Raw genomic sequence first — 17,374 nt, forward strand, 5'->3', positions numbered from 1 at the left:
CATGAGCACTTTCCTCCACGTTCATTTTTTATCTCATCCTATAGGTCCTACTATGCTTGAGTTGCTCTAAGCATAGCCAGCATATTTTGGTTAATTCACACTTCGCGCTAGCTCCCAACTTAATGTTTATTTCCTTCTAGACTTATCATCAGCAAACCCTCTGTTTGCCTTTCCTTTTCTCCCTCTGCTCAATTCTTCAATCTTTCTGTCTAATGGAAATTAAGACAATTGCACATGATCTGGTCCACAGTCGTATGAATATGCAGAAGCAAGTTGAGACTACACTTTGTCTTGTATTCTCCATCTGATCTGGGACACAGTTTCTCACTATGATGGAGACTCTCTCTGTCTGTATCTCTCTCTCTTTCTCTCTCTGTCACGATTATGGTAGAAATTGTAGAAATTCCTGAAAATTTCATGTCCTGCCCCACCCCGGCTGATCATCTCTGATTTCTACAGGGTAGCATGGTCTTCACTGTGGTTCATGTTGACAGCTAGGTATTTAAATGGTGAGATATCTGTTTCAACCACATTTTGGTATCCCGACTTTCTGAAACCCAGAGGGCACAGAGCAGGCCAAGTCAAAGCAGGTCTGCTTCAATTAATTTATTTTGGATAATCAAGATGTCTCTTTCGAGCATTGGGGTACCACTCTGGATATGGTTCTCAGTAAACTTGGGGAAGTTCAGGTGCCCTTAGGGGTGTTTGATGGCTTTAGGGACCATCAGACGCCCTTTAGGTCAGTACCCTCGTAGGGGTATCTGGCACTCTTTGTGAAACGTAGACAAGATTGAGCCTAAAAACCAATTAGAGTGATCAAAGCTGTTATAAAGCTTTCACAGCTGTCAAAGTGTTATCAAAGAACTGTCAAAACACCCAAAGAACTGGAAGAGTTTTTAAAAGAACTGCCTGATCTATCAAAAAACTTAGAATTCAAATGTTCGCTTATGAAAGAGGTTAATTGAAGGACTTATTATGTACTGGTAATCCTTGATTAACAGTTTTGATTAATGTGATTTTGCTATAACAATTTTTAACTTTACCACCCATGATTCCAATAATCTGTACCGAAAACTAAAAATGCTGGAAATTATAATAGGTCAGGCAGTATCTGTGGAGAGAAAGCTAACGTTTCAAGTTTAGATGACTCGTCATCAGAGCACCTCCAATAATCTCTGCCTCATTCATGATAGTATGGTTCTTACCTGACTCCCAGTCATCTGGCAGGACAAATGCTTGGTAAAGCTCAGCACTCCTGGGCATGTTCCTGTTTCTTCAACTTGCTTTGACTGTTGCCTGCCTCAATTAAGACTTGTTTTAAACTGTCCTCATGGACACTCAACCCTTCCCCTACAAAGCAACAGAAGAGCAGCCTAAAGAATATTAACTTTCAACATCTAGAACTTCAGACGATTCAGAAGAATCATAAGATAAAGTTGCACGGTGTTATAGGTAATGTATTGGCATGGATAGAGGATTGGTTGACTACTAGAAAGCAAAGAGTAAGGGTAAATGGGTGTTTTTCTGGTTGGCGGTCAGTGGCTAGTCGTGTGCCTCAGGGATTAGTGTTGGGACCGCAATTGTTTACAATTTACATAGATGATTTGAAGTTGGGGACTAAGTGTGGTGTGTCAAAATTTGCAGATGACACTAAGGTGAGTGGTAGAGCAAAGCGTGCAGAAGATACTGAAAGTCTGCAGAGGGATATAGATAGTCTAAGTGAGTGGGCAAAGGTCTGGCAGATGGAGTACAATGTTGATAAGTGTGAGGTCATCCATTTTGGTAGGAATAACAGCAAAATGGACTATGTTTTAAATGGTAAAAAATTGCAGCACGCTGCTGTGCAGAGGGACTTGGATGTCCTTGTGCATGAATCGCTGAAGGTGGGATTGCAGGTGCAGCAGGTGATTAAAAAGGCAAATGGAATTTTGTCTGCCATTGCTAGAGGGATGGAGTTTAAAAACAGGGAGGCTATGCTGCAGCTGTATAGGGTCCTGGTGAGGCCACACCTGGAGTATTGTGTACAGTTTTGGTCTCCTTACTTGAGAAGAGATATACTAGCACTGGAGGAGGTGCAGAGGAGATTCACTCAGTTGATTCCAGATTTGAGAGGGTTAAATTATGAGGAGAGACTGAGTAGGCTGGGATTATACTCATTGAAATTCAGAAGAATGAGGGGAGATCTTATAGAAACATATAAGATTGTGAAGGGAATAGGTAGGGTGGAGGCAGGGAGGTTGTTTCCACCAGCAGGTGAAACTAGGACTAGGGGGCATAGCCTCAAAATAAAGGGAAGCAGATGTAGGGCTGAGGTCAGGAGGAACTTCTTCACCCAAAGGGTTGCGAATCTGTGGAATTCCCTGCCCAGTGAAGCGGTTGAAGCTACCTCGCTGAATGTGTTTAAGGTAAGGCTAGATAAATTTTTGAACAGTAAAGGAATTAAGGGTTATGGTGTGCGGGCGGGTAAGTGGAGCTGAGTCTCAAAAAGATCAGCAATGATCTTATTAAATGGCAGGGCAGGCTCGAGGGGCCAGATGGCCTACTCCTGCTCTTAGTTCTTATGTTCTTATGTTCTTATGTGAGAAGATCCACAGCCATCCAGTTCCAGGCAAGCAATTTTGTACGTGGGGCAAGAAGCATTAAACAATATTATTTTTAGTCATTTTCGCATCAATTTTGATGTTTTGTGTATTCTGTCTGTGATTAACATTCCAGGAATGTAACCCAAACATTGACATTGATTTCCATAGGAATACGTATTTCGAATAATGAGTTTTCACTTAACATGATTATTTTCAGGAAGGTAACTACTGGATTAATTGAAGGCTACCTATATTGCTTTTTTTTTAATCAATGAGTGTTTTTGTATAATAGTAATGGTTTCATGTCAGCAGAGATCCCAAGGGTGTACATTGGTGGTTTGAGGCTAATAAAAACAAAATACTCCAAATGGTGGAGCTCTGAAATTACAACAGAAGAATCATGTTAAGTTTGAAATGTTAATGTAGATTTGACCTGAGTTTTCCTGTTGATTGGTGAAATGCAGTAGTCAGGGCATTTGTTGGCATCCAGTAACACTAAGTTGGCATATGGGCCATAATTGGCCAGGGATATGTGTCTAGGACCATATGTTGACAAAAGGGGTATGATGAGCCATGGAAATGGGTAGAGGGGACTAGATTTGTACCAGGAATATAAGGGGCCTTGGGGCAAAGGTTAGCCTGGGAATGTGAGGGCTATATCGAGGGCATTGGAGAGTGCAGATTTTCAGTGTCTTTTGCACACTTTGCTCTACCACTCACCTTATTGTCATCTGCAAATTTTGACACACCACACTTAGTCCCCAACTCCAAATCATCTATGTAAATTGTAAAAGGTTTGCATGGGATTGGTATGGACGAGCATGGGAAATATGTGTGGAGGTAGGATAGAGGCAAGGGCTATTTTTTGTTTCATTATCTTTTTACTAAATCCAGAGCAGGAAAGAAGGCCTTGTCATAGAATTACAGAATTCCTACAATGGGTCATTCAGCCCATTGAGTCCACACTGACCCTCTGAAGAGCATCCCACCCAGACCCACATAATCATTATTACCCTGCATTTACCATGGCTAATCCACCTAACCTGCTCATCTCAGAACTGTGGGAGGAAACCCATGCAGACACAGGGAGAATGTACAAAATCCACACAGTCACCCAAGGCTGGAATCAAAACCAGGTCCCTGGTGCTCTGAGGCAGCAGTGCTAACCACTGAGCCACTACACCACCCTCTCCCAACAACCAACAGCCAACAACCTCCATTCTCATCTTTGGCCAGCCACTTGTCTTCCAAGGACTTCCATAACCTGTAATGAAATTCTGTCCTTCTAGGGCACATATCCACAGGACAGGGCTTGCAGGGATAGAAAATGTCCCATCTCTATGCCCTGACCCATAGACAAAAGTCAGGGCAGAAGAATGTCATTTCCCTTTGGCTAACATTTCGGACTCACATTTTTCAAAGGCACAAGACAAATTCATTTGAAGATAAGTCTTGAGCCCACACTTTTTGGAATACAAATCCTAAAATGTTCAAAAACAATGGTACAGCAGCAGGTCGATATGCCTCTCAAGCTTGTTCAATTAGTTCATGGCTGATCTGTTTCTTAATTCCATCAACTTGCTTTGGTTCCCTAATCATCAATAAAACTGTCTAATAAAATAAATCTGCTACAGCATCTGGTTGCTCCTTAATAAATTCAAAGCTTTGGTCCTCCTGGAGTATTTTTAATTGTTTATTAAAAAAAAGTCCTAACATCTCATCTACATCTGCCCTTCACAATGCTGAATCTATGCCCTTGTATGGTCAGAAGTACCATTCATATTGAAATTCTGCATCTCGTTAAGTGCCTAACATACACCTTTCAGGCCTCGGAAGCCCTAGTTTAAGTCAATCTACATCACTCTGGGCTCTGATATTAAGGCTCAGCTATATTGCTCCGTTTTGCATTTACCGTATAACATAAATAGTCCTTCATGTTGCAGAAATCTAAACAGTTCACAATTCACTGCGCGCAGTCTGATCAGAACACCACACAGCTTTAACATGACATCTGAGGATCTGAGTTCAGCTGGACTAGTTAATGTAGCCCAGCTACCTATTTTGCTTCATCTTATGGCCCCTTGTACTACATGGACATGGCAACAATAGGTCAACCAATACCCCTTGGTGATTTTCAACTTGTCCATTCCCCACATGATGCACAGGGACGGTTACCTGATCCTAGTAAAGTCACATCAACCCACAAATGCATCAATAAACATCTTATCATCAATTGCTTCCAAACCTCATTAGAGAGAGAAAGAATACAATGAAAAGCAGTATGCTTGCGGTGAATGTAATGTAATGTGGCCTCATTGCCACTACATCTTATTGTATTAGGGAGGTGACAGCCTTGTGGTTTTGTTACTAGACTATTAATCCAGTAAACCAGGCAATGGTCAAGTTCAAGACAACAAGGTGCAGAGCTGGATGAACACAGCAGGCCAAGCAGCATCAATGGTCAAGTTCAACCGAGGTTCAAGTCCATCTATGGTGAAATTTGAACTCAATTTTTTTTTAAAGAATCTGGAATTAAAGTTCCCATGATGACTATGAAACCATTATTGATTGCTGGGAAAAATCCATCTGGTTCACTATTGTCCTTTAGGGAAGAAAATATGTTAGCCTTACCTGGTCTGGCCTACATGTGACTCCAGACTCGCAGCAATATGGTTGACTCTTAACTGCCTTCTGGGCAATTAAGGATGGACAACGAATGCTGGCCTAGCCAGTGATGCCAACATCCTATGAATGAACATATATTAAAAAAAACTATTTCAGCTATACCTTCCTTGCACTGATCTCCACAGTTGTTCCTATTGCTAGCCTTGTATTCAAACATAAATGGACAGGTATCGTGTGTTTTTATTACTAATCACAATTCCTTGAAATGAGTGAAATACCGTTGACAATATGTTCATATCTTGAGATCATGCTTCCTGTTCTTATAGTCTTCTTAGGCAAAGACCAAATTAGGTGGCCAGGCAGCATCAGAGGATCAGGAAATCTGCCTGGCCTGCCGTGTTCCTCCAGCTCCACACCTTGTTATCTCAGACTCCAGCATCGGCAGTTCCTACTATCTCTGACCAAATTAGGAGACAGCTTTCACTGTGCACCTTCTCTTACACCAGGTCTGTTCAAACAAATGAAAATACAATTTGAACAGTGTAACCAACTAAGTCATGAAAAGTGAAAGAAATACACAAACATATGGAGCAAGAACTCAAAAGAGACAAAAATGTCCTTTTCTTAAAAACTGTTTGTATATCCTACAAAACTTCAAAATAAGACTTATTATCAGAAGAGAAAAACACGTATGAAGATGTGACTAATGATTGTGAATCACTTTTGTGTGCAAAACTTAGAAAGAATATTTCATTTTCGATAGGATCTAATGATACAAGCATCCTAATTATGCCCAAAACTCTTGTAACAAGCTTACAACTCTTAAAATGGCCAATACTGTCTGCTATTGTTTTGCTATTGTTGATGACATGCTGTAAGTAGAAATGCACATCTTTAAACTTCTTGCTTGAAGAACGTAGCTTTTGTATAAAAGTATAGATAGAGCTTTTTATTAACACTTCTTGCAGCAACAAAAGTGACACAGTCCACATCGTTCCAAAGTACACAGCAACGGCATGATCACATTTCACAGCACTTTGAGGCACAAAGTAAGGGCAATACCTTCAGGTCAAGTAGGTTTCCCCCTTTAGTAATAGAAGACATTCTCGACTTGTATACTGGACAACAGACACCAAAACAGCCTCCATCCACTAGTACAGTATAGCCAGCAAATATAAACAACCCCTTCCCCTACACCATCTGAAATGCACAGTATAGCAGCAAATGGTTGACACAACTTGGGAACTGTACCAATAATCAACAGAACTGTGATCATCTGAGGAAAGTGATTTCAATCTAGCGTGCGGCGTGTCTCAAGCTGAGTCCAACATAATTCTTGCCTACAACCAAAAGCTATATCAAACTACATTAGTGGAGCACATTTAAGAATACAAGACGATGCAGGTTATTATGTGTATTTATTGCTTTTTACACAAATGCTGCAGTCCTTGGTGAATCCAATAGTATGGAGGGGAAATGGTCTTAGCCGATAAGGACATTGAGTGATGCAACACCTAAACCTGATGAGGCATGCCACCTTTGGTTATTGATGAGGATTGCCACTCCAACTTCCTTTTCCTGGTTTGTCAGTCAAATATTTGATGCAAATCCTACATCTGGGGTTAAGATAAATTTCTGTCCAAGATTTTTACGATAAGTTAAAAATTTGCAAAGCATTGACTGCTTTGTAGTTCATAAATAATCTCTTTCTTTGGAGTGCTAACAGTATTCAAATACAGATAACTCTTAAATAAGTTTATTTTTAATTATAAAAGCTATTTACTTATCTAGAATATCAATAATTCACATTAAATTATTATTATGTGTGTTCTATTGCAAATCTTTCTTGCATACTTCTTTTCATAGTAATGGCGAGACTTGTAAAATACAAACTGTTTGGTTGGCTTATTGGAAAATTGAAGGCAATCTTACTACACAGCCAAGATGGACATAATGATACATGCATTTTGGCTATCAAATGTATGAAGACTCTAATGCATTGATTCGATGGGATTTTATCGATAAAATTATTCATTTAAGAAAAATGCATATTCTAGGAAGTACACAGGGCATTGGGTTTTAATTTCCATGACCTGTATGAGAGATCTTCGTGCCCCAAATATCTGAATATCTATTTAATATGCATTAAACTTTGGCTCAGATCCACTGGAACATTTTAAAATTAACTTCAATATCTGAAATTTAACAAAATGATTCACAACCTAAACCTCCTTATGAGCACCTGTGTTGGAATTTATCCTTTATTTGATTAAGGACCCAGTAAGCCACCCAAAGCATCTCTTGCTGAATGATTCAGCACTTAAACATTCTAATTCCTGTTACATCTCCTGGCAGTTTATGGGTTAGCCAGCAGAAACCGAAACCCCCCAGCACCCCCCGCCAAAAAAAAGCCCAAGTCATTCTAAAATGGTAAAGCCTGAATTGAGATGATGCACACCACCATTTTGTACAGATTGCGCTCAAATGCTGCTTTGTTAAGTTGTACATTGTTAACAATGCCATTCTTATGTGTGGACATTCACACCACACAATTCTGTGCAAACAATCACAATGAATCTTGGACACAAACACTACAAAATATTGAATAGACATTTCTTTTTTTCTAAATTTTCTCCCTGTTATGAATAGTCCCCTTCTTCATGTTCTTTATAGTAGTAGGAATCTTTAACTTCCTCTTGTACAAACTCTTCCTTTTTTTCCCAGCCATTTGGCCAACCACCGTTGCTATAAGTGGTGGCCCCATAAGACTTTGTTGTGCCATAATTCTGAGTAATGTCCCCAGTTTCTTCTGCCAGTTCATCTTCATGTATAAAACCACATTTTTCATCGCTTGTTTGTTCGGGGTCTGCCCAAGGCTGTTTCTCACCAGATGCAAAAAGGCCATAAAAAATGACTCCTGCGTAGTGCACCAAGGCCGCAATTAGAAAGACATACTGCCACTCTCTCTGTGTCTGTGAACAAAAAGCATAGTGAAACCTATTTTGCACATCCACAATTTGCCTGAATAGTGTGGGCTTGGAGTGTTACACACTGCTGAAAATCTCAACTGCTCTCTTGGTATTGTACCTCCAATTTTATATGATACTCTTCTCCCCTTAACCCCCTTCCCTGAAGCATGCACAGAGATCATACTCTTCAATTACATCAAAGGGGAGACAGTGGTGTAGTGGTATTGTCATTGGACTAGTAATGCAGACCACCCAGTCATGTGGTGGAGTATGGATTTGAATCCCATCATGGAAAATGGTGATACTTGAATTCAATAAAAAGCCAGACTAATGAAAACGATGTAACCAGCGTTGATTGTCATACTAACTCACCTTGTTCAATATATTCCCTTATGAAAGCAAATCCACCATCCTTACCTGGTCCAGTCTATATATGACTCCAAACCAACAGCATTGTGGTTGACTCTTAACTGCTGCCTGAGCAATATATGGTGGCCTCGCCATATGAATGAATAAAACAAAAAAAATCTAAATTTGTGGTTCGATTGCGCTGCTTGTGCACAATTGTGAAGCTACCAGGACAGATGTCCCAACTTAAGACTTTCAGACCAAGCTGAATGTAGATATTGGAATTGTTACATCACAGTGGTATGATGGCTGTTTGGAAGACTGTGGAAGAATATAAAATGACATTACCCCGACAGTGTCATTATATATTACATACATTGGACAATTAACAGGAATATCAAGTAGTCTAATGTAAATCCCTAAACTGTCAAATGATTCAGTGATGTTCAAAACTTGAGCCACAATTTGTGTAAATTGCTATGAAGTAAGAGCCTTCTGCAATGACTGGAGAAGATTGAGTAGCACAGATTATGGCAAAATAGATTTTATGTAATGATATTTCATTAACTTATGCTGTAACAAATTAATATCCCAAGCATACAAAGCATTTTATATGTAGAACATTAATAGGTCTAATCAGATAGTCTTTCTGGAAAATATTCCTCAATATTGCATGGATTGGTGGGGCTGAAGGGTCTGTTTCTGTGATATATGACTCTATAACTCTGTTTTAAAAATGCATAGCCCCAGACAGTGATACTCAACAGTGATAATTAATTAATTAGCCTGAGATTCCATCATTTATAATCCTAATTATCTTGATACTATGTTAAAAATGTTTTGCATAACATGTCAAGAATAGTTGCAACCAAAGGTCTGTACTTTTTAATTCATCCAGTGTGGCACACATCCTGGTAAACAAAAAGAAGGCACTGGCTAAATTTGCAATAATAAGCCCAGCCTAGAATAGTATCTTTGACTGGTCATATGAATGAATAAAACTGTACTGGCTGAAGTGCAGGAGATGAGAACTGAATCAACACACCATGGACAAAGACTCCATCATACAGAATCATATTACCAACCCTTTCTGGGCACAGAACAATCAGTTTGTTGATGTAGTGTTCCAATCCTTTTTTGCATTCAATTCTACTCCAGTGTGCTACAGTTGCTGATTAAACAAAAGTTGTACCTTGTTCTTTGTCATTGCTCCCACAATTACTGGACAGACCATTCCAGATAGTGTTCCCACACCATTGGAAATTCCCATGAGAATACTGGCATATCTTGGTGCTATATCCAAATGGTTAACATTGAATCCTAAATGCAAAGTAAAAAAAAGTTATAAAACTGCCTTTGTTACAAAGTAGAGTAAACATTTAACTGGGGAGTCAGGCAACGGATTGTTTTTCAGTCCACTATAAAACTACAAACTAAAAAACACTCTTATTCATCCCAATACATTTAAATTCCTTAACTTAAACAAAATCTTAGTAGGCTGACATGTGGTAAGTAACATTCATGCCACACAAAGGCAAGGCAATGACCATCTCCAAAAAAGAGAGAATCGATATAACTTCTTAACATTCAATGGTGTTACCATTTGAATGCCCCACCATCAACATCCAAAGAGTTACCAATGACCAGAAATAAAACTGAACGATTTTGATAAATACAGTGGCTACAAGGACATATAAAGACTAGGAATCCTGTAATGAATAACTCACCTCCTGGCTCCCTGTCTGTAATCTATACGGCACAAGTCAGGAGTATGATGGAATACTTCCCACTTGCCTGGATTTGATACGCACAACATCCACTAAAATTCATTCTCTCCACCACTGACAGTAACAGTGGCGTGAACTATCTATAACTTATACTACAGAAATTCACCAAGGCTCCTTCCTCAGTACCTTCCAAAACCATAACCATTTCTATCCAGAAGGACAAGAGCTGCACGTGCATGGGAATACCAACAGTTGCACGTTCTCCTCCAAGCCACACACCATCCTGACTTTGAAAGATAATGCCATTCCTTCATTGTCACAGGTTCAATATTCTGGATCACCCCACCCCCTCCCCATTAAAGCTTCTATCTATACCAAATAAACTGCAGTGGTTCAAGAAGGCAGCTCACCACCACCTTCTCACAGGCAACTGGGATGAGCAACAAATACTAGCAGCCAATGACATTCACTTCCCATGACTGAATTATAAACAGCTGTCAATCAAAAGAGCTGTCTTCTATATGGAATACATACATTATGATAATGCATCTTTATAAAGTCAGTCGTGCTACACTAACCTGTTAATAGAAATCCTCAGGTGAATGTCAACAGAGAGTTAATTAGAAGTCTATCTTTTGCAGCTCTCCAGAGTTTTTGTTAAGAGATTAATAGTGATTGAATGCCTCCCCTTTTACAGTTTGACAGTTCTTTGATCGATTAATGATCTTAATGAGTTTCTGCACTTGTTACAAACAAATATGTATTAACAATAACAAAGGGTGCTTGACCTCTCCCGAAGGGTTTCTTTACACCGTCTAAGGGCAGCCTACCTCCCTCAAACATGAGTCAGAACCAGATCTAAATGGGTACCCTACCGGTCTGAAGGCATATCTTGTCTATCTAAATGAATCCACAAGGTTCAGATCTGCTCTTACCTTGACTAATCCGCACACGTTTTTTAGACACTGGTACCAAAAGTGGATGATTTAAATGCCTCCCTAATTCACACATGAATTCATCCTGAACCAAATCTATTACTGACGCCATGAAAATGGGAAATGTCACATTCAGGGGCAGGATTTATAGGATTTCTAAAGACTTCTTTTATTTTCACGGTGTGGAGTGGCTCTCTGATATGGAAAGGCTCTTGGCCACATCATCATTGACTCAGACATATTCACCTCATACAAATACCACATCATGAGATATTTTGAGAAGGGACACTTGGCAATTTCAGATATATGGAAGATTCAGTTCCTGGTTTATGCTACAATATATTGGGAAATTGTACGCTAAACAGTAAAGCATAGTTAACAAAATCAAAAAACTGCAGAATTTAGAAACTTGAAATGCAGTTAGCATTGTTAAAGGTAGATAGAGTTCAGTTGACAGATAATTAGCAAAAAGTACAGCATACTTTGTTGAGTTTTTTACGATATTGTCTCACCTGATATAGCAAAACCGCTGAAACCAACAGCCATGACAAGGAATGAAATTGCAACCCCTTTGGTATGTGAATAGCCTACCACAAGAAGAAATGTTGCTTCCATGCCAAAGCCTTCAGGAAAATAAAAGACATGCAGTTACCTTCCAGATCAAAACTGTTAATAATTCTGGCGTTACGATATTTATGATATATGTGCTGTAGTAAATGGCTAATCTCCTGACACTATGAAGTCTGTCACAGCTTAGGACTGCAACATGTTGTTACAATTGAGGTTGAGGGTGTCATTCCTTTCTTTTCTGGTCCCACTCCTCCAACAATCACATAAAATTTTAATATAACCGAATAGGTGATATGCCCAATTATATAAGTCTCAGACTCTGTCAGGTTTGACATTAAGAATATGTCAACCAGGTTCCTTTAGTCAATAACAAATAACTGGCTTATTACCAAAAACCAACTTACTCAAAGAAAGATGCAAAGATTATTGGCAGTTTGGATTATGCAAACAGAAATATATTTTAAAAATAAACACACAAACACAAGCTCTCAGGTCTGATAAGTTTACAGTACTTTTGCCATGCAACAGTTAAACTCATGAAAATAGGACAAGTCTTTGAATCATAGCATTTTACAGTACAGAAGGAGGCCATTTGGCTAATCATGTCTGTACCAGCTCCTGAAAGAGCTAAGCAGCTAGATCAATTCTCCAGCCCTATCTCAATAGCCTGCTAAATTTATCATTTTCAAATATATATACAGCTGTCTTTTGCAACTTGCTACGGGATCTGCCTCCACCACTTTCCCAGGTAGTGCATTCCACATCCCAAAAACTCCGAATAAAGAAGTTTCTCCTCCTCTCATTCCTAGATCTCTTGCTGGCAATCTTGAAATTATGACCCCTAGTTAGAGAAATAGTGGAAACAGAATTTACTTCTTTACCCTGTCAAAATTGTTCAAAGCACCTCTTAATTTTCTCTGCTCCAAGGGGAAAGACCCAATTTCCATAATCTTTCTTTGTGTCCAAAATGTTTCATTCCTGGCATCATTTTATAAATCTCCTTTGCACTCTCTCCAGAGCTTTAACATTCTTCCTTAAATCAGGTACCCAGAAATGAACACAATACTCCATGTATGGTCTGACCAATGATTTGTAGGGGTGTAGCATGACTTTCTTGCTTTTACACTCTATAGCTCTATTTATAAACTCAAGGATCACATAAGTCTCCTTAACAACTGTTTTAGCTTGCCTGACCACCTTGAGATAATTGTGCATTTGAACCCTGAATTCCCTCTACTCCTGTAATGAACAACCATCTTGGCCCGGCAACTTCTCTCCCTGGAATGCAGCCAACCTTTTAGCACCACTTCTTCAACAATTCTACTCAATTGTTCAACACCCACATTTTCAACTAGCCTATTGTCACCATTTTATAATTTGGTAAAGACAGAAGTCAAAGTGTTCATTTAGTATGTCTGCCATACCCTTTCCTTCAGTCAACAGTTTATCCTGTTTGTTTCTTTTGGGCCCCACTCTACCTTTTGTAAATCTTTTAAAATTAATATGTTTGAAGAACATTTTTCTATGTGTTTTAGCATGGCCTGCCATCCTTTCCTTATGCTTCCTCATGGCCTTCTTTATTCCAGCTTTAGCCTCTCTCCTGGATTTGAGATTTTGTTCCTGATTTCTATTGTTATTATCATTCTAGTATGCATCATACGTCTCCTTCTTCTTCCTTGTTTTCTCACGAATAGCCTTAGTTATCCAGGGTGCACTAGTTTTGGATACCTCCTATTTATTTCTCACTGGTATGTACCTCGCTTGCACTCTATTCATCTCTCGTTGTTGAAGGGTCCTGACCCAAAACGTCAACTTTCCTGCTCCTCTGGTGCTGCCTGGCCTGCCGTGTTCCTCCAGCTCCACATTGTGTTATCTCCATTGTTCATCTACTGTTTCCTCCAAATGATTCCAAAGTTATTCTGCTCACACACAAGCTGCTAAGACTGAGGTGACTTCCTGAAACAGTTAAGCCTTTATTTTTTCATGAGTAATGGACATTACTGCCAAGACCAACAATTGCTGCCCATCCATAATTGTGCTTGAACAGAATGACAGACTTGTGTAGTTAAGAATGAACTACATTGTTGTTGTTCTGGAGTCACATGTAAACTAGATCATTTAAGGATGGAAAATTTCCTTCTCTAAAGGACATTAGTGAACCAGATAGATTTTTACACCAATCAATGTTAGTTGTTATGGTCACTATTACTAAGATTAACTTTTTGCTTAGCTATAGATGGCTGAATTCCCTTTAGTTCAAATGGTGGAGCAGGTTCCAAGAAAACCCTCTGCAGGAACTCTTCCTGAGTGGTGAAGATGACTTTCAGTGGGTTTTCAGCTACACACTTTGCTAAGAGGAGTTATGAAGAAAGGGAGAAAGAGACTATTGGCCTCAACTGCACCTGACCTATTTACCTTTGCCCTTTCCCATCACTCACAACAGTGCGATCGAGTCTCCCTTGTCCTCATTTTTCACCCCACCAGCCTCTGCATTCAAAGGATCATTCCCCACCATTTCAGACGATCCAGCAGAACTCCACCAACAAACACATCTTCTTCTCACTCCCCTGCCTGCATTTCACAGGGATCATTCCCTCTGGGACACCCTAATCCATTCCTCACTGACCATTAACACCATCCCCTCTTCCCCATGGCACCTTCCCATATAACCGCAGAAAGTACAACATCTGCCCTTTCTCCTCCTCCCTGCTAACGATCCAAGGGCCTAAACAGTCTTCCCAGGTGAAGCAGCATTTCACCTGTACCTTCTCCAATCTGGTCTATTGCATTCACTGCACCCAATGTGGCCTACTCTACATTGGGGAAACCAAATGCAGACTGGGTGAACACTTTGCAGAATACCTCTGGTTTGTGTGCAAGTGTGACCCTGACCTTCCTGTAGCTGGTCATTTTAACACAGCATCCTGCTCATGTGTTCACTTGTTTATCCTTGGCATGCTGCAATGCCTCAACAAATCACAGTACAAACAGGAAGAACAACACTTCATCTTCAGACTAGGCAATTTACAACTTTCTGGACTTAATGTTGAGTTCAGTATCTTTAGGTGTGATCTCACATTCATTCCATCCCTTTCATTTAGTTTTACTTGTTACATTCTCTGTAACCGTGTCTTCTTTCCCCTCCCCCAACTCCAGTGGGAGTTTCTGCTCTTTCCAGTATGGACGTTAGACACACCATTGTTCTCCTATTCTCACATTCCGATCACATAATCTGAGCTATCAGCACCCTTTCTCCCCCAGCACTCCACCCCCTACTATTGCATAAGTACTGACCACTCTACACTTCACGTCAGCTCTAATAAAGAGTCATCTAGACTCGAAACGTTAGCTTGCTCTTTTTCCACGGATGCTGTCAGACCCACTGTGACTTCTAGCACTTTTTGTTTTCAGTACAGATTCCAGCGTCTGTAGGAACTTGCTCCTAGAGATCATTGGTCTATTGCTCTTTAGCAGGTTACATTCCCTCTGTCTCTGATTTCATTCAAAGATGCAATCATCTCTTCCATCCACAAACCTAACCATATGGTCTCTCTGAACGTTTTCCAGACTGTTTGACTCCAACTAAGCTCCCTGCTCCTTCCAGGTGCAATATTATTGCTGTTGTACCAAATGCCTTCTCTTTAGCAAAATATTGTTTGTTTAAAAGTTCAAGATATATTTATATGGGTCCATATAATATTTAAAAAATAATAATCAGATCCCATCTGCCAACAAAATATTTATAATAGTTTTAATTGCAGAATGATAGGATATTCATCACTTTGTCTGGATAGTTATAATCAAAACAGCACACCAGAAAATCAACTCCATGTTGGGTAAAGCTGTTCACTTGATCAGAACCCTTGCCAATAAATTAATTATCAAGCCCTTCTACAGCCAGCACACTGTGTACATTCTGCAGTTAGTAGTGTAGCAACTCATCAAAATTACTTCAATCATATTTCCCAGACTATTGAACTCTACCATCTAGAAGGAGCATAGCATTGCATGGATACACCTTGGCCTACAAATATCCAACCAATTCATACATTAATTTCACAGCAACCATTATTCTTTTATCATACTGGGGATACAATCCTGGAAGTCCCTGCCAAACACAATGGTGAAATGAACCACTTGACTTGTGGCAATTGAACAACTGTCTGCCACCAACTCAGAAAGACCAATGACAGGGCCATAAATGTACCTTTTCCCTGAGACCTGGAGGAGGATTCTACATTTTGGATTGGGACCTTAATGTCAGGATCAAACGCAGGCACGCCCTTACCTATGCTTTCCTCATGCTTCCCCTTAGCCTTCCTTATTCCAGCCTTAGCCTGTCTCCTACATTTGAGATACTTTTCCAGATTTCTGTTGTCATTATTATTCCAGTATTGTGTTGAGAGCAGTAAAATCTAGAGCAAGGATTTTACGTGCATTGCCCACTTAGTGACTTAAAGGCAGGTTCACCCTCCAAGCCAGGAAGGTAACTGACCTCTAGAAACAGGAAGGCCAATGGCAGAACTTCCAGCATTGAAGAAACTGCAGCCTAAGGTTGAAATAAGAAGGACACCTTCACCTTGGATTGCCTCTAAGCAATTTTAACAAAGATGAAGCACAAAATGGGCACAGCTGTCATGCCAGCATTACAGAAGGAATCCATGGTCACAGCTGTCACCAGACGTGCATGGGAACCCTTAAAATATTTACGGGTATTGGCCCACTGGTCAGGAACTAGAATGTGCACAGGGCAGCTGCCACGCTCTTAGTGGTCCTGCAGACATCTAGAAAAGTCCAGCTGCCTGTCAACTTTGGACCTTAGTGACCTTTTAATGAAGCAGCTACTCACCACATATAGGCAGATAGCTGTGCTATTACTGGTCTGGCCCCCAGGAAAATGTCTCAGGAGGCAGGACAGACACGGCAGAAGCAGTGTGCCCACCAACGGTATAAAATTATGTGCCTGCCTACTGTCCCCTCAGGGTAAAAATCTTGCCTCCAGTAAAGGATCTATACATAGTAATTAATTTTGTCTGAAGGAAACAATTTTCCATTCATACAGTACCTTGTTTAGAACTTAAATAGCTTGAAGTATTTTACAACTAATAAATTCCAACTTGTAGTATTGCCACTGCTATTTATGCATCCAACATAGCAGCCAATTTGTGCTTTTCTCAGTCTCAGAAACAAATAATGCAATAAATTGATGATTGAAGTGAATTTGATGAGGTGCTACAAAGCCTACTAGAGATTCCCAACATTACAGATGATATAATAAAAGCATAGAAAACTAATTCAGGAAGAATCCATTTCAAATGTTTTAAACCTGCTTGGCCATTCATTATAGCCATGCCTAATCATCTAACTCAGTATCCTGTTCCCATTTTCCATCATATCCTTGGATCTCCTGAACTCTGAGTGCTATATCATATTCCTTCTTGAAATCATACAATGGTTTGGTCTTGACTGCTTTCTGTGACCCATAAATGACCCATAAAACATTACGGATAATGTATTAAACCATACATCATTTAAATAGAGATAACAAGGTGTAGAGCTGGATGAACACAGCAGGCCAAGCAGCATCATAGGAGCAGGAAGGCTGACGTTTTGGGCCC

The 17,374-nt window shown here is 39.9% G+C and overlaps 1 protein-coding gene across 1 annotated transcript in view; it reads right to left on the minus strand.

Moving 5' to 3' along the window:
- Positions 1-7,846: 7,846 nt before the first annotated feature.
- Positions 7,847-17,374, minus strand: part of LOC109935159 (vesicular glutamate transporter 2) — a 51,112-nt gene continuing 41,584 nt past the window's right edge. The window contains exons 10-12 of the mRNA XM_020533832.2: positions 11,699-11,809; positions 9,717-9,844; positions 7,847-8,179 (exon numbers count right to left, since the gene is read on the minus strand). Coding sequence (XP_020389421.2) covers positions 7,847-8,179; positions 9,717-9,844; positions 11,699-11,809 — 572 coding nt within the window. The remainder of the gene's footprint in view (positions 8,180-9,716; positions 9,845-11,698; positions 11,810-17,374) is intronic.

The sequence above is a fragment of the Rhincodon typus genome, chromosome 17 (genome assembly GCF_021869965.1).
Source record: "Rhincodon typus isolate 14 chromosome 17, sRhiTyp1.1, whole genome shotgun sequence".
In the NCBI taxonomy this organism is placed as follows: Eukaryota; Metazoa; Chordata; class Chondrichthyes; order Orectolobiformes; family Rhincodontidae; genus Rhincodon; species Rhincodon typus.